Here is a 27,418-nt window from a genome sequence, read left to right on the forward strand (position 1 = left end):
TTATTTATCTCCATAAAATATTTAAAAATTATTTTATGTGCATGCTGGTGCACACCTGTAGTCCTAGCTACTCAGGAGGCTGAGGTGAGAGGATGCCTCGAACCCAGAATTTTGAGGCAGCAGTGAGCCATGATCATGCCACTGCACTTGAGCCTGGGCAACAAAGTGAGACCGCATCTCTGGGAGAAAAAAAAAGGGGTTGTACCTGAGTGGCTGGATGAACAGTGGTACCTTGTTTTGACCTGGTATGTTAATTATAGTAATGCTGGTACTGTAACAGATAAACGCTAGCATTCTCAGTGGCTTGACGCAGTAGAAGTTTATTTCTCACTTTTGTAAAGCCCTATTGGGGTGCTCCTGATTGGCAGGGCAGCTGTTCTCCAAGCAATGTTCAGGGACCCAGTCTCCTGCCATCTTTTTTTTTTTTTTTTTTTTTTTGGAGACGGAGTCTTGCTCTGTCACCCAGGGCTGGAGTGCAGTGGCATGATCTCGGCTCACTGCAGCCTCTGCCTCCCAGGTTGAAGCAATTCTCCTGCGTCAGCCTCCTAAGTAGCTGGGATTACAGGTGCACACCACCACACCCATCTAATTTTTTGTATTTTAGTAGCTACTGGGTTTTACCGTATTGCCCAGGTTGGTCTCGAACTCCTGAGCTCAGGCAATCCCCCCACCTCAGCCTCCCAAAGCACTAGGATTACAGGTGTGAGCCACCGTGCCTGGCCTTCCTGCCATCTTTAATACTTCCACAGTTGGCATGTTTGTCTGCATCAAGCTGGCTGGAGGAGGTAAACTTGGAGGTGAATGCCTGGGAAGCCTGAATGATCGTCAGATTTCATTGGTTCACACTCAGTCTCATGGCCACACCTTGCTGCATGGGAGGCTGGGAAATGTAGTCTAACAGGTGTCCAGAAGAGGAAGTGCATTTGGTAAATATCTGGCTAGTCTCTGCTATGGATAGAGAACTCTGGGGCAGGAGCAGATTGAAGGTGAGTTAGAGAGGGTCAGGAATCCTGTTTTCTACAGACTCAGTTTAAGAGGACTCAAAGTGGGGCCACTGGGTAGCTGGCCCCTGGAGGAGCAATGAAGGAGTCATCAGTGGATGGTTCTTTAAAGCCATGGGACTGGATAAGCATCTCTGGGGAGAGTGCATAGGTAGAGAAGAGATCTGAACCCTGGGCATGGCAAGAATCCACAGTTAGGAAGCAAAGGAGAATTCACAAATAGAGACTGAGAAGAAATAGGAGGAAAAAATCACGGTCCCAAAAGCCCAGTGAAGAGTTTTTCAAGGAGAGAAAGATCAACTGTGTCATGCTGCTGAGACGTCAAGTAAGATGAGACCTCAGATGTGTGTGTGTGTTGGTGTTGGCAACAGGCAGGTTGTTGGTGACCTTGATGAGGTGGTGTGATAGGAACAAAACCTTATTGAGTGGGACTAAGAGGCTGAGAGGTGAGGAAGTGGTGACAGTGAATAGAGAGCTCTTTTTAGGCTTGGAATGAAGAAGAGCAGAAAAGTAGGGGGACCAAAGAATGATAACATGGTAGACAGTGTGTAGGACTGAAGAAATGACAGCATTCATCTGAAAATCGGGAAGATCCCATAATAAAATTCTCCTGCCTCAGCCTCCTGAGTATCTGGTACTACAGCGTGTGTGCCACCACACCTGGCTAATTTTTGTATTTTTAGTAGAAATGGGGTTTCACCATGTTGACCAGGCTGGTCTTGAACTCCTGACCTCAAGTAATCCACCCGCCTTGGCCTTCCAAAGTGCTGGGATTACAGGCACGAGCCACCATGCCTGGCTAGCTGTTTTTAAGTCAAGGAAATTTTATGTGCAAAAAGGAAAGTACCTAAATCTAATGTACCAAACTGATATAATGAATTTCCCAATATTTGTTCCAGCAACTGGGGCTACAGCAGTGGACAAAAAGCTGAGCTCTTTGTTCTTGGGCAGGGTTCCTGAGGGGGAAGGTAGATATGCAAAACAAACCACCTGAGTGCCCTGTGTCCAGTTACGGTGGACATATAAATGATCATCTCCCATTCCTATTTCCTCCTATCAGACAAAGCCTTGTTACTCAGTCTGCAAACATTCTTTCAGTTAGGGGTTTTTCAGTATTCTGGAAAACACAATGTGGCAGTGTACAGAACACAACAATTCATGCTTTAGTCAGTTTTTGCACTTCCTGTTAAAATTCTGTTTAGAAAGCAGGATTTTAGGCTTTTTGCTGTGGTAGTGGGAGTAGCCAGTCTAAGAAATGAACATTGTTCAGAACTGAAAGAACTTTCATATACTGAAATACACCCTTCGTTGTGTTAATAGCTGTATATCTGGCTGGCCTTGGGGGTGGCGCTCGTCATGGTAAGATGCTTTTTCTCCGTACGAACCTTGTTTGCCTATAGGAGGATCGGATTCATCATGTTAGCTACAATAGCGCTATGCTGCAAGGGTGTGGTTTTTGGTTTTTTTAAGGCAGGGTCCTACTCTGTCACCCAGGCTTGAGTACAGTGGCGTGATTTTGGCTCACTGTAACCTCTGCCTCCTGGGTTCAGGTGATCCTCCCACTTCAGCTTTTTGGTTAGGTAGGACTACAGGCACACACCATCATGCCCGGCTAATTTTTGTATTTTTTGTACAGATGGGGTTTCACCAGGCTGGTCTTGAACTCCTGGGCTCAAGCAATCCTCCCGCCTCAGCCTCCCACAGTGCCAGGATTGTAGTTGTGAACTGCAATGCCCAGCCTGGCAAGGTGGGTGTTTGTTTTGTTTTGTTTTTTGAGACAGAGTCTCGCTCTGTTGCCTAGACTGGAGTGCAGTGCCCTGCAACCTCCACCTCCCAGGTTCAAGTGATTCTCCTGCCTCAGCTTCCTGAGTAGCTACTGCTACAGTGTGTGTGCCACCATGCCCGGCTAAGTTTTGTATTTTTAGTAGAGACGGGGTTTCACCATGTTGGCCAGGCTGGTCTTGAACTCCTGACCTCAAGTGATCCACCCGCCTCGGCCTACCAAAATGCTGGGATTGCAGGCGTGAGCCATCGTGCTCAGCCAGGTGTTTGTAAGGCAAGGAAATTTTATGCGAAAAAAGGAAAATACCTAAATCTGATAACGTTTGTAGGATATCTATATAAGACATAACTTGGGCCAAGTGCTGTGCTCACGCCTGTAATCCCAGCACTTTGGAGGGCCGAAACAGGTGGATCACTTGAGGTCAGGAGTTTGAGGCCAGCCTGGCCAACGTGGTGAAATCCTGTCTCTACTAAAAATACAAAAATTAGTGAGGTGTGGTGGCGTGCGCCTGTAATTCCAGGTACTCAGGAGGCTGAGGCATGAGAATTGCTTGAACCTGGGGGGTGGAGGTTGCAGTGAGCCAAGATCCGTTCCAGACTGTGTAACAGAGTGAGACTTTATCACACACACACACACACACACACACACACACACACACACACACACAAAAGACATAACTAAATATCCATGAAAGTAAATGTTATAGTATGAAAGTAATAAATGCAATTCTGTTTTTCACAAAAATACTAATTTAGACATTTATAATAGAGTGAATTATTCTATCATAAAGGGTTCCAAGGAAAAAAATGTTTATTGACTTGGATACAGTTTTTCTACTTTAGATTTCAGGTCAGTATTTGGGGAAACTGAAGTGATATCTGAACTGAAAGTGAGATATTTCCTCTTTGATTAAGGGAAACTCAACCAAAAACTCATTAATGCTTTGCTTGCCGGCATAGTCATTTATTGCCACTGGGAATATGTCTGATTTCTCCAGGCAAAGATGAAACAAAGAAGAGAAACTAACTGAACAAGAGTAGTATTTTCTTTCTTTCTTTCTTTCTTTTTTGAGATGCAGTTTTGCTCTTGTTGCCCTGGCTGGAGTGCGATGGCACGATCTCAGCTCATCTCAACCTCCGTCTCCCAGGTTCAAGTGATTCTCCTGCCTCAGCCTCCCAAATAGCTGGAATTACAGGCATGTGCCACAACACCCAGCTAATTTTGTATTTTTAGTAGAGATGGGGTTTGTCCATGTTGGTCAGGCTGGTCTCAAACTCCCAACCTCAGGTGATTGGCCCACCTCAGCCTCCCAAAAAAAACCCAAAATACCTTTTTATTGGGAAATAGTTTCAGGCTTACAGAAAGTTATAAAAATAGTACATAGAATTCCCAAATACCTTTTACCCAGATTCCTCAAATGTCAGCCCTATTTGCTTTCTCATTTTCCCTCTCTGTTTATGTGTGTGTGTGTGTGTGTGTGTGTGTGTGTGTGATACGTATACATTTTTTTCCTGAGACACTTGAGAGCAATTTACCAACTTGACCTTTTGCTTTTAAGTCCTTTTCTAGGCCGGGTGCGGTGGCTCATACCTGTAATCCCAGCACTTTGGGAGGCCGAGGCGGGTGGATCACATGAGATCAGGAGTTCGAGACCAGCCTGGCCAACATGGTGAAAACTCGTCTCTACTAAAAATACGAAAATTAGCCGGGCATGGTGGCACATGCCTGTAGTACCAGCTACTAGGGAGGCTAAGGCAGGAGAATCTCTTGAGCCTGGGAGGCGGAGGTTGAAGTGAGCTGAGATTGTGCCACTACACTCCAGTCTGGGTGACAGATCAAGACTCCATCTCAAGAATGAATGAATGAATAAATAAATATTTCAGTCCTTTCCCTACAGGACATTTTCTTACCTACAGTACAGTTGTCAAAACCAAGACATCTACATTGATAATAATATTGTTATTGAGTATGTAAATTTTGCCGATTAATCCACTAATTTTAATTTTAAGAATAATATTTAATGGTTCATTTTGCTTGGTTATAGCCTCCATCACCGTGAGATCACTGCCCTGAGCCAATCTCTACAGCCCTTGTGGAAGCTGCCTTTTAGAGCCTTTCGCACAGGTAAGGAGCAATTAGAGATGGTGGTGGCCCTCTCTGTGCCTCAGTTTCGTCATCTGTAAATTGGGGTCAACATTGGGTTGTTGTTAGAGTTAAATGAATTAGTGTGCGGAAAGTACCTGGCACGCAGTTAATCACTGAAGCATTAGCTTTGCTTTGCTTTTTTTTTTTTGAGACAGAGTCTTGCTCTGTCACCCAGGCTGGAATGCAATGGTGCAATCTCAGCTTACTAAACCTCCACTTCATAGGTTTAAGTAATTCTCCCTCCCCAAGTAGCTGGGACACAGATGTGCACCACCATGCCTGGCTAATTTTTATTATTAATTGTTGTTACTGTTTTTATATTTCAAAGACTGCATGCATACCGGCTAATTTTTGTATTTTTAGTAGAGATGGGGTTTTGCGATGGTGCCCAGGCTGGTCTCAAACTGCTGGCCTCAAGTGATCTGCCCACCTTGGCCTCCCCAAATGTTGGCATTACAGGCATGAGCCACCATGCCCGGCCTCATTATGTTTTTGTGATTATAACCATTCCGATGGGTGTCAGGGGCTCTCATTGTGGTTTTGATTTGCATTTCCCTGATTACTAATAATGCTGTATTAGTTTGCTAGGGCTATGGTAACAAAGTAACACAAACTGAGTTGCTTGAACAGCAGACATTTGTCTTATTATTCGAGGGGCTAAATGTCTGAGATCAAGGTGTCAAGGGTGCTTCCTTTGGAGGGCTGTGAGGGAGAATCTGTTCCATGCCTCTTGCCTAGCTTCCAATGGTTTGCTGGCAATCTCTGGCATTCCTTACATATAGAAGCATCACTCTAGTCTCCTCCTTCAGTTTCACATGCTATTCTCCGTGTGTGCATGTCTGTTTCTAGATTTTCCCCCTTTTTTTTTTTTTTTTTTTTTTTTTTTTAGACGGAGTCTCGCTGTATCACCCAGGCTGGAGTGTAGTGGCCGGATCTCAGCTCACTGCAAGCTCCGCCTCCCGGGTTTTTACGCCATTCTCCTGCCTCAGCCTCCCGAGTAGCCGGGACTACAGGCGCCCGCCACCTCGCCCGGCTAGTTTTTTGTATTTTTTAGTAGAGACGGGGTTTCACCATGTTAGCCAGGATGGTCTCGAACTCCTGACCTCGTGATCCGCCCGTCTCGGCCTCCCAAAGTGCTGGGATTACAGGCTTGAGCCACCGCGCCCGGCCAGATTTTCCCTTTTTATAGGGATACCCATCATATTGGATTTGGACCCACCTTGGCCACCTTATTTTATTTTATTTATTTATTTATTTATTGAGAGGGAGTCTCGCTCTGTCATCCAGGCTGGAGTGCAGTGGCATGATCTCGGCTCACTGCAAGCTCCGCCTCCCAGGTTCACATCATTCTCCTGCCTCAGCCTCCCGAGTAGCTGGGACTACAGGCGACCGCCACCACGCCTGGCTAATTTGTTGTAATTTTAGTAGAGACGGGATTTCACCGTGTTAGCCAGGATGGTCGCGATCTCCTGACCTCGTGATCCTCCCACCTTGGCCTCCCAGAGTATTGGGATTACATGCGTGAGCCACCACACCCAGCCTGCAACCTCATTTTAATTTGATAACCTCTGTAAAGACCTTCTCTCCAACCAACTAAGGGCACCTTCTAAGATACTCGGGGTTAGAACTTCAACATTAGAGTTTTGGGGGAGTTGCCGGGCGCGGTGGCTCAAGCCTGTAATCCCAGCACTTTGGGAGGCCGAGGCGGGCGGATCACGAGGTCAGGAGATCGAGACCATCCTGGCTAACATGGTGAAACCCCGTCTCTACTAAAAATACAAAAAACTAGCCGGGCGTGGTGGCGGGCGCCTGTAGTCCCAGCTACTCGGAGGCTGAGGCAGGAGAATGGCGTGAACCCGGGAGGCGGAGCTTGCAGTGAGCCGAGATCATGCCACTGAACTCCAGCCTGGGAGACACAGCGAGACTCTGTCTCAAAAAAAATAAATAAATAAAAAATAAGAGTTTTGGGAGAGTTTTCAGCAATTTAACGCATAACAGATATTTAACCTCTGTCTTTTCTTGTGCTTATTGGCCAATGTATGTTTTCTTTGGACAAAGGTGTATTCAAACTTTGCACATTTCAATTGATTGATTGAGAGAGTCTCACTCTGTTGCCCAGGCTGGAGTGCAGTGGCGTGATCATAGCTCACTGTAACCTTGAACTCCTGGGTTCAAGCAATCCTCCCACCTCAGCCTCCCTAGTAGCTGGGACTGTAGGTGCAAGCCGCTGTGCCTGGCTATTTGTCTTTTTTATTGTTGACCTGTAAGAATTTATGAGATTTTGCATTTGAGAGAGAATACCAGTGCCTGCTCAAAATTGGGCCTGTGTTATAGGCCCAAAGCAAGATCAAAGAGTCCTGGGTGTTTGGTGTTTGGCTTCAAGTTCTGGACCTGTTGGTGACCATCTGGGCAACCTTGATTAATTTCTTGACTTCTTTGTGATTCAGTGTTTTCATCTTATTAATACATTTTGTGACTGCAGTGGCAGTTGAGGCCATTGTAATTCTATAGGAAAGATGCCTGTGCTGTACTGACTGACAGAATTTGGAGACAGGAGGGTCTGAGTAGTGACCCAGGGTTTCACCTGCCTGCTAGGTATCTTGAGGATCCAGTCACCTCTACTGAGGGCTTCTGAGGTGCACTGACTTTTCCTGACCCTCCCGTTGGTGCTGTGTTTGCATGACTCTTCCCTATTCCTGTCTCCCAGGCTCAAAATTGTCCTGTTTTTCATTACAGATGCCAGGAAAGTCCACACTGCCCCTGCCCGAACCACATTCCTGCTGCGTCCCCTGCCCATTCTGTTGGCGACAGGTGGCGGGTATGCAGGGTACCGGCAGTATGAGAAGTACAGGGAGCGAGAGCTGGAGAAGCTGGGATTGGAGATTCCACCCAAACTTGCTGGTCACTGGGAGGTAGGAATGAGGCGGAACTGCCTTGGGTTCTTGTCCAGCAAACTGTCTGTCACTTTTCCAGTTGTTCCAAAGTTGAAATGTTTGAACAAGTCAAATATGCTTTCTTGGAGCTCACGTCTCCGGTCGGTTTTGGCCAGATACAGGACTTATAACTTCGGTGTCATGTCAAGCTTGTCTTCTGTCCGCAGACCTAACCCTGGTCTCCCCAAGGGTTCTAAGTAGAAATTTCATGCTGTTGAAGTCTCAGAGCGTACATCTTGAATTGGTGCTGACATCCTGGCTGTTCCGCTATTCTTTCCTTGTTAGTCGGAAGAGGGCTGAAACTATTGAGCTTTTGTGATGTGGATTAATTCTCACCAGGAACCAGACAGAAATAATCAAATTCCTTTGTCATTATTGCTCAGAATGCTTTCTTCCATCATAGTCACATGATCGGGGCAGCCTGCATTGTTGTTGAATGCACAATACATAACGAAACATCTTGTTCCTCTGTGCTTCCTGTGTCCCAGGACGATTCCTGACTCACAGGAGACATTCAGTAAATTGTGAAATTGAATATAAAGGTGTAAGTTTAAAAATTGCCTTTTTTTATAGCCATAATTTAACAAATAAAAAATCTGAAATATCAAAGGACTAGTAATAGGCCTCAATACCCTGGTCAAAAGAAGGGGTGACAGTTGAGGCTTTGTAATATCTGGAATGCAATGGTGATCCACTCCATTTTGCTAATCCAGATCAGCTGAGTTCATTCTAATAGGACATATGGTGACCACAGCATTAGGATCCTGAAGGCAAGACCCAACCATGCTCTGCAGTAGCTATGTGAAATGGGACATGTCACTTTCTGTCTGGTCTCATGTCTTTAACAGTAAAACAGCAGGTTGGGTTGGAACATGACTCTGAGATTCCATCCAACTCTAACACAATTTAGGAGTATTTGCTGCCATTGGCATTGCATGCTACATTATAGATTTCCTTCCAAAATCCTTTTTTGGACTTTGATTTTGACCATTTTCTTCTAATAGAATCTAGTATATGGACTTCACTTGATTTCTAACAATCCTGTAAAACCATGACTTAGTCAACTGACCATACAGATCCAGCTGTGGGAGTTACCCTAAGAGATATGTCTGCCCTTGCCCCCTATGTCCATGTGCCTACCCTTTGGCCTGTTCATATGCCTTGGGCTTTGTAATAACCTACCTTAAACAAACAAAAAAGTTTTCTGGTACTATATCACAAATTCCATTTGGTGAAGGATAATTATGTAGTAGGGGAGTCACACTTTCAAAGTATGCTGCACTCTGTTCCCTATGGCATTGCTGGTTTCCCCTGTAAACATCATTCTCCATTAGATTAGTAGGTTAGTAAAGTACTTGTAAAGTATAGGTAGCACATGACTGTGACTGCATGACCCCCCTCAAGTGTTAAACCCACGCTGACATCTTTCCGACCTTGGGAATTTGTGAGGCTGACTCACCCTATGGTGAACTTGCATACTTTCAAGAAATTCCTACATACTTCAAAGGTTTCCCAAGAGAATAAAAATTTGGAAGAAGGCCAGGCGTGGTGGCTCAAGCCTGTAATCCCAGCACTTTGGGAGGCCGAGACGGGCGGATCGGGAGGTCAGGAGATCGAGACCATCCTGGCTAACCCGGTGAAACCCCACTTCTACTAAAAAAATACAAAAAAAAACTAGCCAGGCGAGGTGGCGGGCGCCTGTAGTCCCAGCTATTTGGGAGGCTGAGGCAGGAGAATGGCGTAAACCTGGGAGGCGGAGCTTGCAGTGAGCTGAGATCCGGCCACTACACTCCAGCCTGGGCGATAGAGCGAGACTCTGTCTCAAAAAGAAAAAAAAAAAAAAAAAAAGAAACCTGCCACTTTCAAAATCATAGAAGACCAGTGCCAGTAGTTTTTTAGTATCTGCTGTTTATGTAATTGGGGTTATTGCCATACATAGTTTCAGACCAGAAGATGGTTCTAAAGAGGACAGGGGTGATTAACTCATAAGTCCCAGGGCCTGGAAAGTGACAGGACACTGGAGTGGAGTGACTTAATGCAGTGTGAGGTCTCAAAAGCACCTGTTGGTAAATAACTGGGCTTAAGTTAGATACTCTTCCAGATTGAATACAATGGTCACAGAACTACTTCCTGGATGTTCTTTTTCTTTGGTTGTAGTTATGAGGTCTTGCACTGTTGCCCAGGCTGATCTCAAACTCCTGGGCTCAAGCGACCCTCCTGCCTCAGCCTCCCGAAGTGCTGGGATTACAGGTGTGAGCCACTGCACTGGCCACTCCTGGATTTCCAAGTAGGACTCCAACACTTCATTTTATAAAGGGGAAATGGTCTGGACTTGGAGTTGACATTGGAGTTTGAGTATCCCTTATCCGAAATGCTTGGGACTAGAAGTGTTCTGGATTTTTTTTTTTTCAATGTTTGTATATATATACTGAGATAACTTGGGGATGTGACCCAAGTCTGAACACAAAATTTATTTTATTTTATTTTATTTACTTATTTATTTTTTTGAGATGGAGTCTCGCTCTGTTGCCCAGGCTGGAATGCAGTGGCGCGATCTCGGCTCACTGCAACCTCCACCTCCCTGGTTCAAGCGATTCTCCCTCCTCAGCCTCGCTAGTAGATGGGATTGCAGGCACTTGCCATCATGCCCGGCTAATTTTTATATTTTTGTAGAGACAGGGTTTCACCATGTTGACCAGGCTGGTGTCGAACTCCTCACCTCAGGTGATCCGCCCACCTCAGCCTCCCAAAGTGTGTGGATTACAGGTGTGAGCCACTGCGCCAGGCCAGTTTATTTATTTGAGGCAGAGTCTTGCTGTGTCACCTAGGGCTGGAGTACAGTGGCACGATCATGGCTCACTGCATCCCTGACCTCCTAGGCTCAAGCCATGCCCCCACCTCAGCCTTCCTGAGTAGCTGGGAATATAAGCCTGTGCCACCATGCCTGGCTAATTTGTTTGAATTTTTGTGGAGACAGGGGTCTCATTTACGTTTTAGATATACCTTCTACACATAGCCTGAGAGTAACTATACAACACTTTAAATAATTTTGTGCCTGAAACAAAGTTTTTTTTTTTTTTTTTTTGGAGACAGAGTCTCACTCTCACCCAGGCTGGAGTGCAGTGGCACGATCTCGGCTCACTGCAACCTCCACCCCTGGGTTCAAGCAATTCTCCTGCCTCAGCCTCCTGAGTAGCTGGGATTACAGGTGCCTGCTACTGTGCCCAGCTAATTTTTGTATTTTTAGTAGAGACAGGGTTTCACCCTCTTGGCCAGGCTGGTCTTGAACTCGTGACCTCGTGATCTACCCGCCTTGGTCTCCCAAAGTGCTAGGATTACAGGCGTGAGCCACCATGCCTGGCCAAAACAAAGTTTTGACTGTGACCTGTCATATGACATCAGATGTGGAATTTTTCACTTGTTGATGTCATGTTGGCACTCAAAAAGTCTCTGATTTTGGAGCATTTTGGATGTTCAGATTAGGGATACTCAAGTGTATAAGTTTTCAGGAATGGCAACAGGTTGAGAAGGAGAGTCTTGAATGGCTGTCTGGGGCCAGGTCCTAATCCCATCTCTGGTTTCACCTAATTACTGTCATCACAAATGAAAAATGTGAGATCTTCCAAATGTAACTGATACCAGAATTGTCGGGGAGCTTTAAAAATTATGAATTTGATGCCAGGCGCAGTGACTCACACCTGTAATCTCAGCACTTTGGGAAGCCGAGGCAGGCGGATCACAAGGTCAGGAGATTGAGACAATCCTGGCTAACAAGGTGAAACCCCGTCTCTACTAAAAATACAAAAATTAGCTGGGCTGGTGGCGGGTGCCTGTAGCCCCAGCTACTGGGGAGGCTGAGGCAGGAGAATGGTGTGAACCCGCGAGGTGGAGTTGCAGTGAGCCAAGATCAGGCCGCTGCACTCTAGCCTGGGCGACAGAGCGAGACTCCGTTTCAAAAAAAAAAAAAAAAGAATTACGAATTTGAATTCCTTAACTCCTAGAAATCTAGAAAGTTTAGGCTAGGCTCAAGATCTGTATTTCAGGAGCCCTGTAGGTGATTCTGGTGATAAGCCAGCTTGAAGAACCAAAGGCAGATGAGCCCTACCTAATGTTCCCTTCGGGGCTACAGTTTTTTTGTTTGTGTTTTTTGAGACGGAGACTCGCCCTGTCACCCAGGCTGGAGTGCAGCAGAGCAATCTTGGTTCACTGCAACCTCCACCTCTTGGGTTCAAGCTATTCTCCTGCCTCAACCTCCCCAATAGCTGGGATTACAGGTGCCCACCACCAGGCCTGGCTAATTTTTTGCATCTTTAATAGAGAGGTTTCACCGTGTTGGCCAGGCTGGTCTCAAACTCCTGACCTCAAGTGATCTGCCCACCTCGGCCTCCCGAAGTGCTGGGATTACAGGTGTGAGCCACCATGCACAGCCACTAATTTTTGTATTTTTTGTAGAGATGGGGTTTCGCCATGTTGCACAGAGTGATTTCAAACTCCTGAGCTCAGTGATTTACCCGGCTTGGCCTCCCAAAGTGCTAGAATTACAGGCATGAGCCACTGTGCCCAGCCAGTTTTAGTTTTTTTTTTCTTTTTCCAGAGACAGGGTCTTACTGTGCTGCTCAGGCTGGAGAGTAGTGGTGTGATGATATCTTGCTACAGCCTTGAACTCCTGGGTTCACATGTTTCTTTCACCTTAGCCTTCCCAGTAGTGGATATAGGTGTGTGCCACTTCGCCAGGGTAGTTTTAATCTTACATTTAAGTCTTTTATCCATTTTTGAATTAATTTTTATTTACAGTATAAGAGAAGAATCCAATGTCCTTCTTTTGCATGTGGGCATCCAGTTTTCCCAGCATCATTTGTTAAAAAGACTATCCTTTCCCTATTGAATGGTCTTGGTATGCTTGTGGAAATCAGTCTTATTCCCTGTTAAATGACAGAGATGATACAGCAAACACTATGACAGAATGTTGGAAAACAGAGGACATCATGATTCCCATGCCTTCTCGCCATGTGACTGTGATTGCTTCATCATGAGCTTTATTTTTTATGCATTCACTTCTTGTCTTTATCTCTAATTTTTTTTTTTTGTTTGTTTGAGACGGAATTTCACTCTCGTTGCCCAGGATGGAGTGCAGTGGTGCCATCTCGGCTTACCGCAACTTCCGCCTCCTGGGTTCAAGCAATTCTCCTGCCTTGGCCTCCCGAGTAGCTGGGATTACAGGTGTGTGCCACCACACCCGGCTAATGTAGTATTTTTAGTAGAGACGGGAATTCTCCATATTGGTCAGGCTGGTCTCTAACTCCCGGCCTCAGGTGATCTGCCCGCCTCAGCTTCCCAAAGTGCTGGGATTACAAGTGTGAGCCACTGCACCCGGCTTTTTTTTTTTTTGAGACTGCGTCTCACTCTGTCTCCCAGGCCGCACTGCATGATCTCGGCTCACTGCAACCACCACCTCCCAGGTTCAAGTGATTCCCCTGCCTCAGCCTCCCAAGTAGCTGGGACTATAGGTGTGCACTACCACGCCCAGCTAATTTTTGTATTTTTAGTAGAGATGGGGTTCCACTGTGTTGGCCAGGATGGTCTCAATCTCATGACTTTGTGACCCACCTATCTTGGGCCCCCAAAGTGCTAGGATTACACGCTGTTTTTTTTTTTCTTTTTTGAGACAGGTTCTTGCTGTGTTGCCCAGGCTGGAGTGCAATGGTGCAGTCACAGCTCGCTGTAGCCTTAACCTTCCGGGTTTAAGCATTCCTCCCACCTCAGCCTCCCAAGTAGCTGGAACCACAGGCATGTACCTCCACCACACTCAGCTAATTTTTTATTTTTTGTAGAGATGGGATCTCACTATGTTGCCTAGGCTGGTCTCAAGCTATCCTCCCACCTTGGCCTCCCAAAGTGCTGGGATTCCAGGTATGAGCCAGCCTGGAGCCACACTCTTGGCTCTTCCTCAGTGGTGACAGGCGCCCAGGTCCCGAAGTCTCCGGTTGCCACTGAGGCTTTACCACATCAGTTGATTCTGGTATACTGGTGGTCTTTGCCACCATGAATAATGTTGCAGAGCACACCTTTGCACATAAGGCCTTTTCCTCATGATGAATGCCTAGGTGTAGGATTGCTGCCTGAAAGGGTATGGACACCTTTATGATTTGTGGCATGCATTTGACTTCTAAAACAATCAGAGTATTTCCCCCTTATCCAAGGTTTCATGTTCCTGCAGTGTGAAAATACTAAATGTAAAATTCCAGAAATAATTCCTACTTTTTTTTTTTTTTTTTTTTGAGACAGCGTCTCACTCTGTCGCCCAGGCTGGAGTGCAGTGGCGCGATCTCGACTCACTGCAACCTCCACCTCCTGGCTTCAAGCAATTCTCCTGCCTCAGCCTCCCCAGTGGCTGGGATTACAGGCTTGTGGCACCACGCCTCGCTGCTTTTTTTTTTTGTATTTTTAGTAGAGATAGGGTTTCACCATGTTGGCCAGGCTGTTCTTGAACTCTTGACCTCAGGTGATCCGCCCACCTCAGCCTCCCAAAGCTGGGATAACAGGCGTGAGCCACCATGCCCGGCCTCAATTCCTAAGTTTTAAATGTCTCCCTGTTCTGAGTAGCATAATGAACTCTCACTCTCTCCCACCTAGGATATGAATCCTCCCTCTGTCCTCTGTCACATTGTGACCTCAGTGTCTATGCACCTGCACATAAGTCACTTAGTAGCCATCTCAGTTATCAGATCAGCTGTTGTGGTATTCCGGTGCTTGTGTTCAGGTCACCCTTATTTGGCTTGATGCTGGCCCCAAAGTGCATAATAGTGATTCTGGCAATTTGGATTGCCGAAGGGAAAGCGGTAAAGTGCTTTCTTTAAGTGAAAAGGTAAAAGTTCTGGACTTCAAAAGGAAAGAAAAAAAATCATATGCTGATTTTGATAAGATCTATGGTAAGACTGAGTCTTTTATCCATTAATTGAGCATGATGTCGAAGCGGGTGGATCACCTGAGGTCAGGAGTTCAAGACCAGACTGACCAACATGGTGGAACCCCTTTTCTAGTAACTACAAAAAATTAGGAGTGGTGACGCATGCCTGTAGTCCCAGCTACTCGGGAGGCCGAGGCAGGAGAATCGCTTGAACCCGGGAGGCAGAGGTTGCAGTGAGCCGAGATCACGCCACTGCACTCCAGCCTGGGCGGCAGAGTGAGACTGTGCCATTGCACTCCAGCCTGGGCAGCAAGAGTGAAAGTCCGTCTCAAAAGAAAAAAAAAAAAGTCGGGCTTGGTGGCTCATGCCTGTAATCCCAACACTTTGGGAGGCCGAGGCGGGTGGATCACCTGAGGTAAGGAGTTCAAGACCAGCCTGGCCCACATGGTGAAACCCTGTCTCTACTAAAAATGCAAAAATTAGCCGGGCGTGGTGGCAGGCACCTGTAATCCCAGCTACTCGGGAGGCTGAGGTGGGAGAATTGCTTGAACCTGGCGGGCAGAGGTTGCAGTGAGCCGAGATCACGCCATTGCACTCCAGCCTGGGCGACAGAGTGAGACTCCGTCTTAAGAAAAAACAAAAAAAACACCAAACTGAAACAAAAAGGATGTTTTTATGTTAAGTTTTTATTCCACAGAATGATGTCGCTAGAAAGGGTACCTTGAGGCCCGGAGTGGTGGCTCATGCCTGTAATCCCAGCACTTTGGGAGGCTGAGGTGGGCGGATCACTTGAGCTCACCAGTTTGAGACCAGCCCGGGCAACGTGGTGAAACCTCGTCTCTGCTAAAAATACAAAAATTAGCCAGCGTGGTGGCATGGGCCTGTGTTGCTGGCTCCTTGGGAGGCTGAGGTGGGAGGATTGCTTGAGCCAGGAGGTAGAAGTTGCAGTGAGCTGAGATTGTGCCTCTGCACTCCAGCCTGGGTGACAGAGCAAGACCCTGTCTCAAAAAAAAAAAAAAAAAAGGTAGCTTGAGATCATGCTCTGGAAAGCTGCTTGCTGAGCTGCTCAGGTTGAAGATCCAGAGTGTTCCTTTTAGTTCCATTTAGCCCCGTCGCGTGGAGTGAGCACAGCTTGAATAATGCTTTTTGGCTTCCAGAATGCTATTCCCTTGAGTCCCTGATTCAACCTGTGGCCCAGCAGTGGGCAGAGGTGATTTTCTGCGGGGCACCGAGGGTACTCTTGAAGGCAGGAGCTCAGGGACTGCTGAGAAGTAGAAGAGCTGCTTCTCTGAGTTTCTTTTCAGGAACTCATGATGTCCTGGGAACGCTCTTGGCTCATGGCCAGAGTGTTCACTTGGGCTCTACAGGTGTGGCTTGTGGCTTTGGCTGTTGACATAGGGGCCTGTGCCGAGAGCCGAGGTGAGTGAGCAGTCAGAGGGTGGATGGCTACCAAGTATAGATCCATAGTTTATGGATCCGTAGTTTATACTGCTGCAGTGGTCATGTGTCCTGCCTTTGTGTGGCAGTTGTGATTTCAGATATGCTGCCTATTTGTCCCCAAAAGTCATTAAAAAATCATTCAGCAATCATGGCATATTGCCCGTTGCCTCTTTTCCTGAGATTGACAAATACTGTTTTGGATGATACCTCAAATGTTTGGTTACAAAACATCTAACTGAAAATATACAATTTCAGCTAGGCATGGTGGCTCATGCCTGTGATCCCAACACTTTGGGAGACTGAGGTGGGAGGATTGTGTGAGCCCAGGAGTTCAGGACCAGCCTGGTGAGGCAAGATTCTGTCTCTACAAAAAAATACATTAAAAAATTAGGCAGGGGGCCAGGAGCAGTGGCTCATGCCTATAATCCCAGCACTCTGGGAGGCCGAGGTGGGCAGATAACCTGAGGTCAGGAGTTGGAGACCAGCTGGCCAACATGGTGAAACCCCGTCTCTACTAAAAATGCAAAAACATTAGCTGGGTGTGGTGGCGGGTGCCTGTAATCCCAGCTAATTGGGAGGCTGAGACAGGAGAATCGCTTGAACCCAGCAGGTGGAGGTTGCAGTAAGCCGAGACTGCACCATTGCACATTGCACTCCAGCCTGGGCAATGAAACTCTGTCTCAAAAAAAAGGAAAAGAAAAATTAGCCAGGGTTGGTGGTGTGTGCCTGTGGTCTCCGCTACCTGAGAGGCTGAGACAAGAGAATCGCTTGAACCTGGGAGGTGGAGGTTGCAGTGAGCTGAGATCATGCCACTGCACTCCAGCCTAGTGACAGAGCGAGACTCTGTCTCGAAAAAAAAAAAAAGACAGGTACTCACTCTGTCGACCAGTCTGGAGTGCAGTGGTGTGAGCAGGGCTCACCACGGCCTCGAACTCCCAGGCTCAGGTGATCTCACGTGATCCTCCCACCTCCGCCGAGACTGCACCATTGCACTCCAGCCTGGTCTGTCTCAAAAAACAAATAAGGGAAAAGAAAAGAAAAACCAGCCAGGGGTGGTGGTGTGTGCCTATGGTCCCAGCTGCCTGAGAGGCTGAGGCAGGAAGATCTCTTGAGCCCAGGAATTTGAGACCAGCCTGGGCAACATAGCAAAACCATGCCTCTACAAAGAAAAAACCATCAGCTAGTAGTTGAGACAGAACTGTTTTTTTTTTGGCCGAGGCTAGGGAAGGATGGAGGCAGATCTCTGAGGGGAGGGAGTGGCCTGCGGGCGTCCTTACTGCCCGTTTTGCCTCTCTTGGGGTAGCTGTGTCATTTCCTCTCCGCCAGTCTTCTTGGCCAACAAGCGTTTCTCATCTTCCCTTTTCTCCCCACTTCCCCGCTTCATCCCCCTTCATCCCCTCTTCCCTGCCCCTCCACAGACCCGGGGCATTTGGTGGACACTTCTGCTTGCAGTTAGTCAGGGCAAGTGGAGGTGAGTTTCCCATGGGGCAGGGGCTTGACAGCAGGGGGTGGCCATCCAGACTCTCCAGAAGGGATGTGGGGCTGCTGTTGTGACCGGATCTGCCCCACATCTTTGGGCCTGAGCTGTGCCCAGTCACAGTGTCCTGAGTTCCTTTGTGTTGCCTCTGCCCTATAGATCTAGGTCTTGGGGGAGGGCTGGTTTCTTCCTGGGGCCACCACCACCTGGCAGCAGCCCCACAGCCAAGGGCAGGCACAGCCAAAATACATCTGCCTGGGTGGCCACAGAGCAGGGCCAGGCTCTCCTGTCCCAACGGTTTGGAGGACAGAGGGCCTGGCCCGAGGGGAGGCACTTGCTCAGCCTGCAGCTCCTGTGCCAAAGGCAGGGGGGCCTCTGGCTCTGTCTGGGGCCAAGCCTTATTTCTGGAAGCACATGGATCCTCCTTCCTTGCCACTCGGTCTAAATGTTTAGGTTACAAATATTCTGAGTGAGAAATTTCAGTCAGAGTTTGTAATGTGTAGGACGTGACGTTAGGAAGTGAAGAGCTTTCCTCTTCACTGATTCAAGATGACCAGTGCCGGGTGAGGGGAGCGCGATACTTGCTTCTTCAGAAGAATGGATCTAAAAGTTGACCTCTTCCCCAGACCGAGTCAGCATGGGAAGAGAATTGTGCTTTCACAAAAGCAGAGATGCTTTTCTGTAGCTTTCACTGTTTCTTCTCTGCTCTGGAAAATGGAGGACGAAGGAGTTCTCAGGTCCTCAGTCACTGGAATCAAGTGACATGCACGTCCAGCGAGAGTGCCTGAATGGGGCCCTCAGGTCTGAACAGAACAGCCCTGTGGCTCCCTCGAGCTGGTGCAGGAGGAAGTACAGAGGAGGATCCGGTTCAGAGTGGTGTGAGACCAGGGTTAGATGACTGTTGCCAGTTTAGGGCCAATGAGAGATTTTTAATGGTAAATATGTAATCTCTCTTTTTTTTTTTTTAACTTTTTCTTTTTTGAGACAGGGTCTTGCTCTGTTGCCCAGGCTGGAGTGCAATGGTGTGATCATGGCTCACTGCAGCCTTGACCTCCCACGTCAGCCTCTTGAGTAGCTGGGATTACTGGCATGCACCACCATGCCTGGCTAATTGTGTGTGTGTATATATATATATATATATATATATATATTTTTTTTTTTTTTTTTTTTTTAAATAAGAGTTTTGCCATGTTGCCCAGGCAGGTCAAAACCTCCTGGGCTCAAGTGATATGCCTGCCTTGGCCTCCCAAAGTGTTGAAATTATAGGCGTGAGCTACTGCACCCGACTAACATGTAATCTTTTTTTAAAAAGGGAAAAGGTTGGGCGTGATGGGTCATGCCTGTAATCCCAGCACTTTGGGAGGCTGAGGTGGGCAGATCATGAGGTCAGGAGTTCAAGACCAGCCTGGCCAACATGGTGAAAACCCATCTCTACTAAAAATACAAAAATTAGCTGGGCGTGGTGGCGGGTGCCCGTAATCCCAGCTACTTTGGAGATTGAGGCAGGAGAATTGCTTGAATCCGTAAGGTGGTTTTGTTGTTTTGAGGCATGGCCCTAGGGGCTTGTGGCAAGGGCTGAGGTGTTTGGGGAGCAGCAGTGCAGGAAAGGCCTTACTCAGGAGCAGCCGGGCTTGCAGGGATGCCCACTCCTGCCTGAGTGCTGCTTCCTTGTTTCTAGCCTCTATTTATAATTTAAAAAAAAAAAAAGTATAGTACAGTATTCTAATTCATCAAAAGGAATAAAGACAGATCAGCCTGTCTGATCTGTCACCATTCGGCCTAAGCATAAGGCAGGACCCTGTGAAGTGGCCTGTGTCCTCCTTCTCTCCCTGTCCCCTGCCTGGAGCCCCATGGGCCTGTGCTCAGCACGCATCCCAGCGCCATGGTGTACCTGGCGGTGAGCAGTATCGGACATGTTCTCCATGTTGGTAAGCCACAGACGTGCTGTAGCTTTATTATTCTCATCTATAAATAGGGCCATTCACGCCTTCATAAAGTTGTTAAATGAGAATGATGTGTAGGTAAATACCTGGCCCCATGCTGACAGGGAGTGGAGCTTTAGTAAGTACTATTTTACTTCTTGCCTAATAGGTGTGAGTGTGGAAATGGGCAAATAGTCAAATTGGCAGGGAAGCAGAGCCTCCCGCCTGCTCCGGTGCTACCTGAACTCCCGTAGTGTTCTTATGCCACTGGAACTGGCTGGCAGGGGCCAGCTCTGACCTCAGAGAATTATAGGCTCATTCTAGGGCAGGAGGATATCGCTGAGGGTGGAAGTGTGGCTCACACAGCCATGCCCCCATGGCTTTGAGCGGTCAATGTGTGGAATAGTGGAGGGACCATGTCTCAAGAAGATGTGGAACTCAGTAGGACATGGTGGCTCATGCCCGTAATCCCAGCACTTTGGGAGGCCAAGGTGGGTGGATCACCTGAGGTCAGGAGTTTGAGATGAGCTTCGCCAACATGGTGAAACCCCGTCTCTACTAAAAATACAAAAGTTAGCTCGGTGTGGTGGCAGGCACCTGTAGTCCCAGCTACCTGGGAGGCTGAGGCAGGAGGATCGCTGGAACCCGGGATGCAGAGGTTGTGGTGAACCAAGATCGTGCCACTGCACTCCAGCCTTGGGGTTAGAGTGAGATTCTGTCTCCAAAAAAAAAAAAAGAAAATGGAACTTAAACACAAGGCTAAACTTCTGGGTTGGAAGGAATCCAGGGATTGCCAACTCAAGACACCTGTGGCCCTGCGTGAAGCTGTCTGCCAGACGACTCTACCTAAAAGCACTGGTTTTTTTTGTTTGTTTTTTAAGGCAGAGTTTCGCTCTTGTTGCCCAGGCTGGAGTGCAGTGGCGCGATCTCAGCTCACTGCAACCTCCACCTCCCAGGTTCAAGCAATTCTCCTGCCTCAGCCTCCCGAGTAGCTGCGATTATAGGCGCATGCCACCACACCCAGCTAATTTTGTATTTTTAGTAGAAATGGTTTCACCATGTTGACCAGGCTGGTCTTGAACTCCTCACCTCAGGTGATCCGCCCACCTCAGCTTCCCAAAGTGCTGGGATTACAGGTGTGAGCCACCATGCCCGGCCTGAAAGCACTTTTTCTTTTTCTTTGTTTTTTGAGATGGAGTCTTGCTCTGTCACCCAGGCTGGAATACAGTGGTGCGATCTCAGCTCACTGCAACCTCTGCCTCCTGGGTTCAAGTGATCTCCCACCTCAGCCTCCCGGGTAGCTGGGATTACAGGCACATACCACCACACCTGGCTAATTTTTGTATTTTTGTATTTTTACAAAACTACTGGGCCTCCCAAAGTGCTGGGATTGCAGACATTAAGTCACCACGTCTGGCCTAAAGCGCTTTTCCTTTATTCCACCTCAGTTTGCCCTTCCTCAGTGCCTGGGCAGGACCCTTAGGGAGCTGCTGGTGGGGCTCTGAATGGGCCAGGGGTATCCGGGACATCTCACAGGCTAGTGGGACTGCCAAAAACGATTCTCATCTTAAAGATGAGTGGGGAGTTGGGCAGGGCTAGGAGAATCTGGTGTGTAGAGAAATAGCCTGAAGGCACTTTGTGCTTGCCCGGCCTCTCTGCCCAGATGTCTAGGAGGCTGATGCCTGCCTGTGGTTTCTTGTACTAGCCGTTAAGACACCAGCCATCTTCCTTGAGGGGCCTCTGCCAGCCCCCAGGGAATGAGAATTGGCCAAGAGCCAGGAAATAAGAATTAGCTGAGGACACCTGCCACCCCTGTTCCGCAGCTACCTTCTGTTCCCTGGCACAGGGCATCCCTCTAGAAGTAGTGCATGAAATTCACACAGCTGCGACCTGGCAGAGAATACAGGTGGGTTGACTGAGGCAGGGAGGCCTCCATCTGCAGGTGGCCTGAGAGCCTGTAGAGCCTCACAGTGGCACTAGGTGGCACTCCCACCCAAGGGAGTCCTAACAGAGTGGGAGGCGTGGAAATAAAGGACTCCATGGCCTGAAAGAAATAAATACAAGGCAGGAAAGTAAATTTCCAGACCTTTTTTTTTTTCCCTAATGGAAATTCACTTGTAAATGATTGTTCAAAATCCAGAGGCATTTTCCCACTGAAAATACGTGTGGTGGAGGTCTGGTTGGAAGGTGGGGGAGTGCTAATCTCGGCCGACTTGTGGGCTGGTTTATGGGGTTGTTTTGTTTGTTTGTTTTTTGAGACGGAGTCTCGCTCTTTCGCCCAGGCTGGAGTGCAGTGGCACGATCTCAGCTCACTGCAGCCTCCATCTTCTGGGTTCACGCCATTCTCCTGCCTCAGCCTCCTGAGTAGCTGGGACTACAGGCGCCCGCCACCACGCCCGGCTAATTTTTTGTATTTTTAGTAGAGACGGGGTTTCACCGTGTTAGCCAGGATGGTCTCGATCTCCTAACCTCGTGATCCGCCCGCCCCGCCTGCCAAAGTGCTGTGATTACAAGCGTGAGCCACCACCCCCGGCGGTTTATGGGTTTTTAAACACCCATCTGCCTTAGAGGCTTAGAATGGTTAAAAAGCAATGCAGGTGGATGCAGTGCAGCTGAGCTGGCCATTCCACAGGGAAGGGTGTGAGAGTCCCAGAGATCTCTCAGCACATGGGAGGTAGAATGTGTGCAGAAGCTGGACTTTCCTCTGCAGACCTTTCTCCCTGGTCTAACTGGGGCCTGGTTTTGTTCCATCCCCAGGGACCCGTGTGGGCTGGTCTGTAAGTACTAGAGGCTTTGAGGAGGCCAGGATGGTCTTCAGGGTCTTTCCAGTTCTGGAAGTTGGTGGTGCCAGGATTCTGCGTCAGCATCTTTCTGTGCTTTAATTGCATTTTATCCCATGTCATGTGTTTCTTTGGAGTTCTGAGGTAAGAAGGGGTCTGAAGTTTCTTTGGGGCTCTGAGAATGGTGGGATCAGTTACAGTAAGTTCTCAATCTTGATGATAGGTTCTTGGGATCTTCATCTTTAAGCAAAACATAGAATGAAACCAGTTTTACTATAGGCTAATTGATAGAAGCAAGAGTTAAGTTCCTGTGAATGTTTCTGACCACAAAAACATCACTGAACTTTTAAAGACCCCAAACATTTCTAATATTAACCATTGAAATGTGAGCTATACATGCATTTATGAACAATTAATAAAAAGTTAGATAATTATTTACCTAATTACTCCAGTTCAGGGTTGCAGGTGGTCCCCTATCTGGGAAGCTCAGGGCATAGGGCGGAAACCAGTCCTGGACGGGACACCTTCCCATGACAGGGTGCACCCACACTCACTCAAACTGGGACCATTTAGACACACCAGTGAGCCTAAGTGCACAGCTTTGGGATGTGGAGGAATCTAGGGTACTCAGAGAACACCCATGCAGACATGGGGAGAACATGCACACTCCTAACAGACAGTAGCCCTGGCTGGAATAGATTTTTTCTTTTTTTCTCATCAGTGTTATGATGACACTATCTGAAGACCTCCCGTAGTGATGTCTGGACAGGAGAATATTAGGAGCGGCTGTGTGTATGGTATCTGCACCCTGTACCACATTCTGAGGCCCTTAGGAATGTACTGTGCCTTGCTCACCCCCGCCTCCCTGTTCCCATGGGTGCATTGTAGGTGTGGAAGAACATGGAAATCCATGGAGGAGGACCCTATCTGTCTTCTCCCCCCTGCTGCATCCCAGGGTTGTGGCTTGTCATGTAGCACTTGCTTGGGCTGGATCCAGGTAAGGACGGCAGGTGTATGGGGCTGTGACTGCACGCCCTTATGTCCTGTTCCAGGCGTGGCCCACCACCCCATTTCTCCACAAGCCCTACAGACCCTCTTCTCCTGTTCCAAACCTTAATTCTTTCTTTCTTTTTGGTTTAAAAAAAGAAAGAGGTCTCACTGTGTTGTCCAGGCTGGTCTCAAACTCCTGAGCTTAAGTGATCGTTCCACCCTTGGCCTCCCAAAGTGCTAGGATTACAGGCATGAGCCACCATGCCTGGCCCCAAACCTTAGTTGTTTCAGAAACAAAGATGTCAGTGGTAAGCAGCAGCTGGAATTGTATCCTGTTCAGTGGCTCAGAATGAGACTGAGACTTCCAAGGCCATCTCACCATTGAATAGGGGATGGGTGTGCTCAGTTGCTCCCACAGATGTGAATGAGGCTACTTAATGCCACACTCTTTCTTTGATTGAATGGTGATCCCTCTCAGACCTTTCTCCTCCCCTAAAAGAATTAAGCTGATTGGTCCGATCCCATGTGGGCTGAGTGCTTGTTGGGTGTCTGGCACCATGTGGGTATGGGGTGGGCTGCCAACCCGCAGACCTAGGGTCTTCCGATCTAGTGGGGTGGGAAGACAGCATGCATCATCCCATGGGCTGTGGATCCTAGTAGTGAAGCAGGGAGGCCTGTGTGCTCTAGGCTGGGGCGGTCGGACTTTGTTTATGGCTGCCCCTGTTCACTGGTCTACATCAGTTTTGGAGTCGGGGCATTCTCTATGTCAGGGATGTGCAGTGCCTGGAGGGCAGAAGGTCGGGGTGAAGCCTTGTAGCTTCAAGATGGGGTGTGGGAAGGATCAGGGATTTCGCCTTCTCTGGAGCTTCCAGGGCTAGCAGGGGTGCTTTCTCTTCAGTCCAGTGAAGAAGCCGGTCCTCAATGAGGTCAGCAGCGGGTGGGATTCTGAGTCTGCCTAGTGTTGGGTGGGGGTGGTGAGGGGAGGCAGCTGCTTTGGGAGGCCAGCCACAGGCTGCAGACAGGCGGCTCACAGACCAGCGAACAGACTGAGGACAGACAGGAGGCATCCCTTGGGAGCAGCCGGGCCCACCTTGCTAGTTGAGTGGGGTCCTCCCGTGACAGTGACCAGGCAGAGCTGGTGCCTGCTGCTCTTCCTCTTCTCCGTGGTCTTGGCCCCTCCTCTTAAAGAGGCCCTCGGGTTGGGCTGGCGGCCCAGCAGGACTGGGGCTCAGAGGCAGCGGCGGCTTTAAGGGTGGCTGGGGTCGGTCTCCTGCCCCCGCCCCTGGTAGTCTGAGTGGCTGGAGCCCGAGCCCCGCCCACTCGCCCCAAGGCTTCGCGGCTCCGGGAGCGCCTCTGGGGAGTCGGAGACGGAAGCTGGAGCCACCTGCGGGTGAGTGAGCGGAGCCGGCGCCCTGGTCCGGCCGAGAGCCACAGGTGACTTCTTACGGAGGCGCCCTGCCCCGCCCGCTCAGAGAGCCAGTGCCAGGTGGGGATGCCCTTCTAGCGCCTTCGGTCGCAGGTGGGCTCTCCCAGCTGCGACGACGCGGCCCGGCCTGAGGAGCCCTGCGGACAGGGTCGAGCGAGTCGTGGGCTTTTTTCCGTTCCCACGTGGGCACAGCCTGAGCCCGTGCTGCGTGAGCTCACTTCCTCCACGTCCATCTCCTGCCGAGCTCGGGTACGGGAAGTGAAGGACGTACGGGAAGTGAGGCGGCTGCGGAAAGTGAGGGGGTATGGGTGGGGGAGGGCGCCGGCAGTGAGGCGGCTGTGGGAAGTGAGGGGGTGCCGGCCGGCATTGGCGGGGCCCGGGCTGGGGCGCCTCTGGCTCTGAGAGCTCCCGTCTCCTCCTCCGCGCTGCCTGAGGGACTGGGGGCAGGGTGCCTGGGGAAGAGGGCAGCGCCGGAGGGCGAGGGAGCGGGTGGCAGGCTTGCTGCCTCTGCCCAGAGCCAGTTCCCCTTAGCGCCCAGGGTTGTCTGATGGGAGGTTCCCTGTCTTTGGGCGGCTAGGACAGACCCCTGCGAGTCCTGCCTGCCCTCTTCCCAGGGCCTCCTGGGCTGCCTGCCCCTGACTGGCTGAAAGGCGCCTCTGGGCCCTTCTCTTTGCTCCCTGGTCCGTGTCGCCCAGGGAGTACCATTTTCCCCGTCCCCTAGTTGGAAGTTTGCCTACTTCTAGCTCAGGAACACAGGGAAGGCAGGGTTGTCGCCCCACTGGACGCATGCTGCTGCCTGGTGGCCCGGCCTCAGCAGAGCTGGGGAGAAAGTCAGCCCCCCTCCTCGCTCCCCGCCTCCTGGGGGGAGTGTACGGCCCCGCAGTCAGGCCCACTGGACACAGGATTTGGGGCCCTGGAGGTTTCTGCTGAGGCTTCAAGAGGCGTGGTCCTGGCGCTCCAGGCGCTTCCCATCAGATAGCAGGAGCCAGTTCTCAGGGTTCGTGGCTGAACACACAAGCTGCAAGGCTCCATATCCTCCGGCAGAGCTGACTGGGGGCTGCGGTCTGCAGGCGACAGTGCAGTATCCCTCACTGCCTGCTCCGCCTTGCTAAGGCTTGAACCAGAATCCAACAGGAGCAGCACTGTAAGTGTATACACGCATACCCCTACACACACCCCTGGACCTACACACACATATCCTCACGCACACAACCCCTACCGGCACACACCCCCTCACCTACACACACCCCCCTACATGCACACACCCCCTCACACACACCCCTACAGGCACACACCCCACACCCTCGTGCCTACACACACACCCCTATATGCACACACCCTCATACCTACACACATGGCTCCTACATGCACACACCTTGCACCCGTGCACACCCCCTCCATGCACGTAACCTCGCACACACCACCTATACGCATAGCATACCCTCACACCTAACACACCCCCTACACCCTCACACCTACACACCCCACACACCCCCACACACACACCCTCGCACCTTCACACCTATACACGCACCCCTCCATGCACATACCCTTGCACCTACACACGTATCATACGTGCACACATACTTGTACCTACACGCACCTCCCCTGCATGCACAACATGCTTGCAGGCCCCAACCCAACCTGTAGTAACTGCTGCCTGGCCTGGGTGCATTCATCGACTTCAGTTGGAATGTTCCATTCCACTGGGGGGGGGACAGGTATTGTGGTCTTTACCCTGGTTGGTGAAGGATGGGTGGGGACATTGTCCTACTGCTCTGGCATGGATCCCCAGAACAGCATGTCCTGACAAAGGTGCTCCCCACCCCCCATAGGGTCCTGTCAGCCATTGCTTCCTACTCACAGGGCCAGTCACTGCCCGCAAGTTTGGGTTCCTGTGTTAGAACTGCCACCTAAGCCCCTCTTATTTCATCTTTCCTGTGGTGGAAACCCCTGCCTCCACCGGTGTGAGGTTGAGTTTTTGGAGAGGTGAGGTGTTGAAAGCCAGGTCTGAGGCTGCATCACGCTCCTGGGTGGAAGTGGGGTTTCTGAGCAGTTATTCTGGGCCATGGTTGCAGCTGTGCTCTGAGCCTCAAGGGAGTGGGTAGCAGGAATTTCCTTTCCCATTTTCCAGATGTACAAACCAAGACTTAGAGAGTACCTGTGACTTGCCAAGGCCTTTCCCTGCTCTCAGGGCAGGGGTAGAGGAAGGCAGCCAGAATTGCAGTGACCAGGTTGTCACCAGCCACAAGGCCCTCTGAGTTCTCATGTTGCAGGTGACTGGCCCTTAGGCCATGTAATGACATTAAAGTCCTATTGGTTACAACCCTAAACTCATCTCCACAGAATGTCTTTGAGGCTTAGAAGGGAGGGAAGGTGTCAGCGCTTCCTCCATTCTGGGTACCCTTCTTGCAAGTTCCTCATCCAGGGCCTGAGGCTCCCACCTCATGTCACCCTCAAGACAGCCAGAAAGGATGAAATCTTTGGCTTGGGGTTCCAGGGCTGTCATAGGCAGAGGGCAAGCTGGGCTCTGAAATGGGGAGGCCAGAAACACTGCTGGCCAAGGAACTGGCTTTACCCTTGGGAAGCAAGAAGGCAGCAACCTCTAAGCGCC

General features: G+C 49.4%; 1 protein-coding gene across 8 annotated transcripts in view; it reads left to right on the forward strand.

Annotated features, from left to right (window-relative positions):
• The window catches only part of PISD (phosphatidylserine decarboxylase), a 44,873-nt gene that overhangs the window by 7,805 nt on the left and 9,650 nt on the right, over window positions 1–27,418 (forward strand). Inside the window, exons 2-4 of one of the 8 annotated variants that reach the window (XM_007975472.3) lie at window positions 2,638–2,748; window positions 4,829–4,908; window positions 7,666–7,841. In XM_007975472.3, the coding sequence (XP_007973663.1) occupies window positions 2,732–2,748; window positions 4,829–4,908; window positions 7,666–7,841 (273 nt within the window). In that variant the 5' untranslated portion in view covers window positions 2,638–2,731. The other 7 variants (XM_007975471.3, XM_007975477.3, XM_007975476.3 and 4 more) reach the window with 7 other exon arrangements.

Source organism: Chlorocebus sabaeus, chromosome 19, assembly GCF_047675955.1.
Source record: "Chlorocebus sabaeus isolate Y175 chromosome 19, mChlSab1.0.hap1, whole genome shotgun sequence".
NCBI lineage: Eukaryota > Metazoa > Chordata > Mammalia > Primates > Cercopithecidae > Chlorocebus > Chlorocebus sabaeus.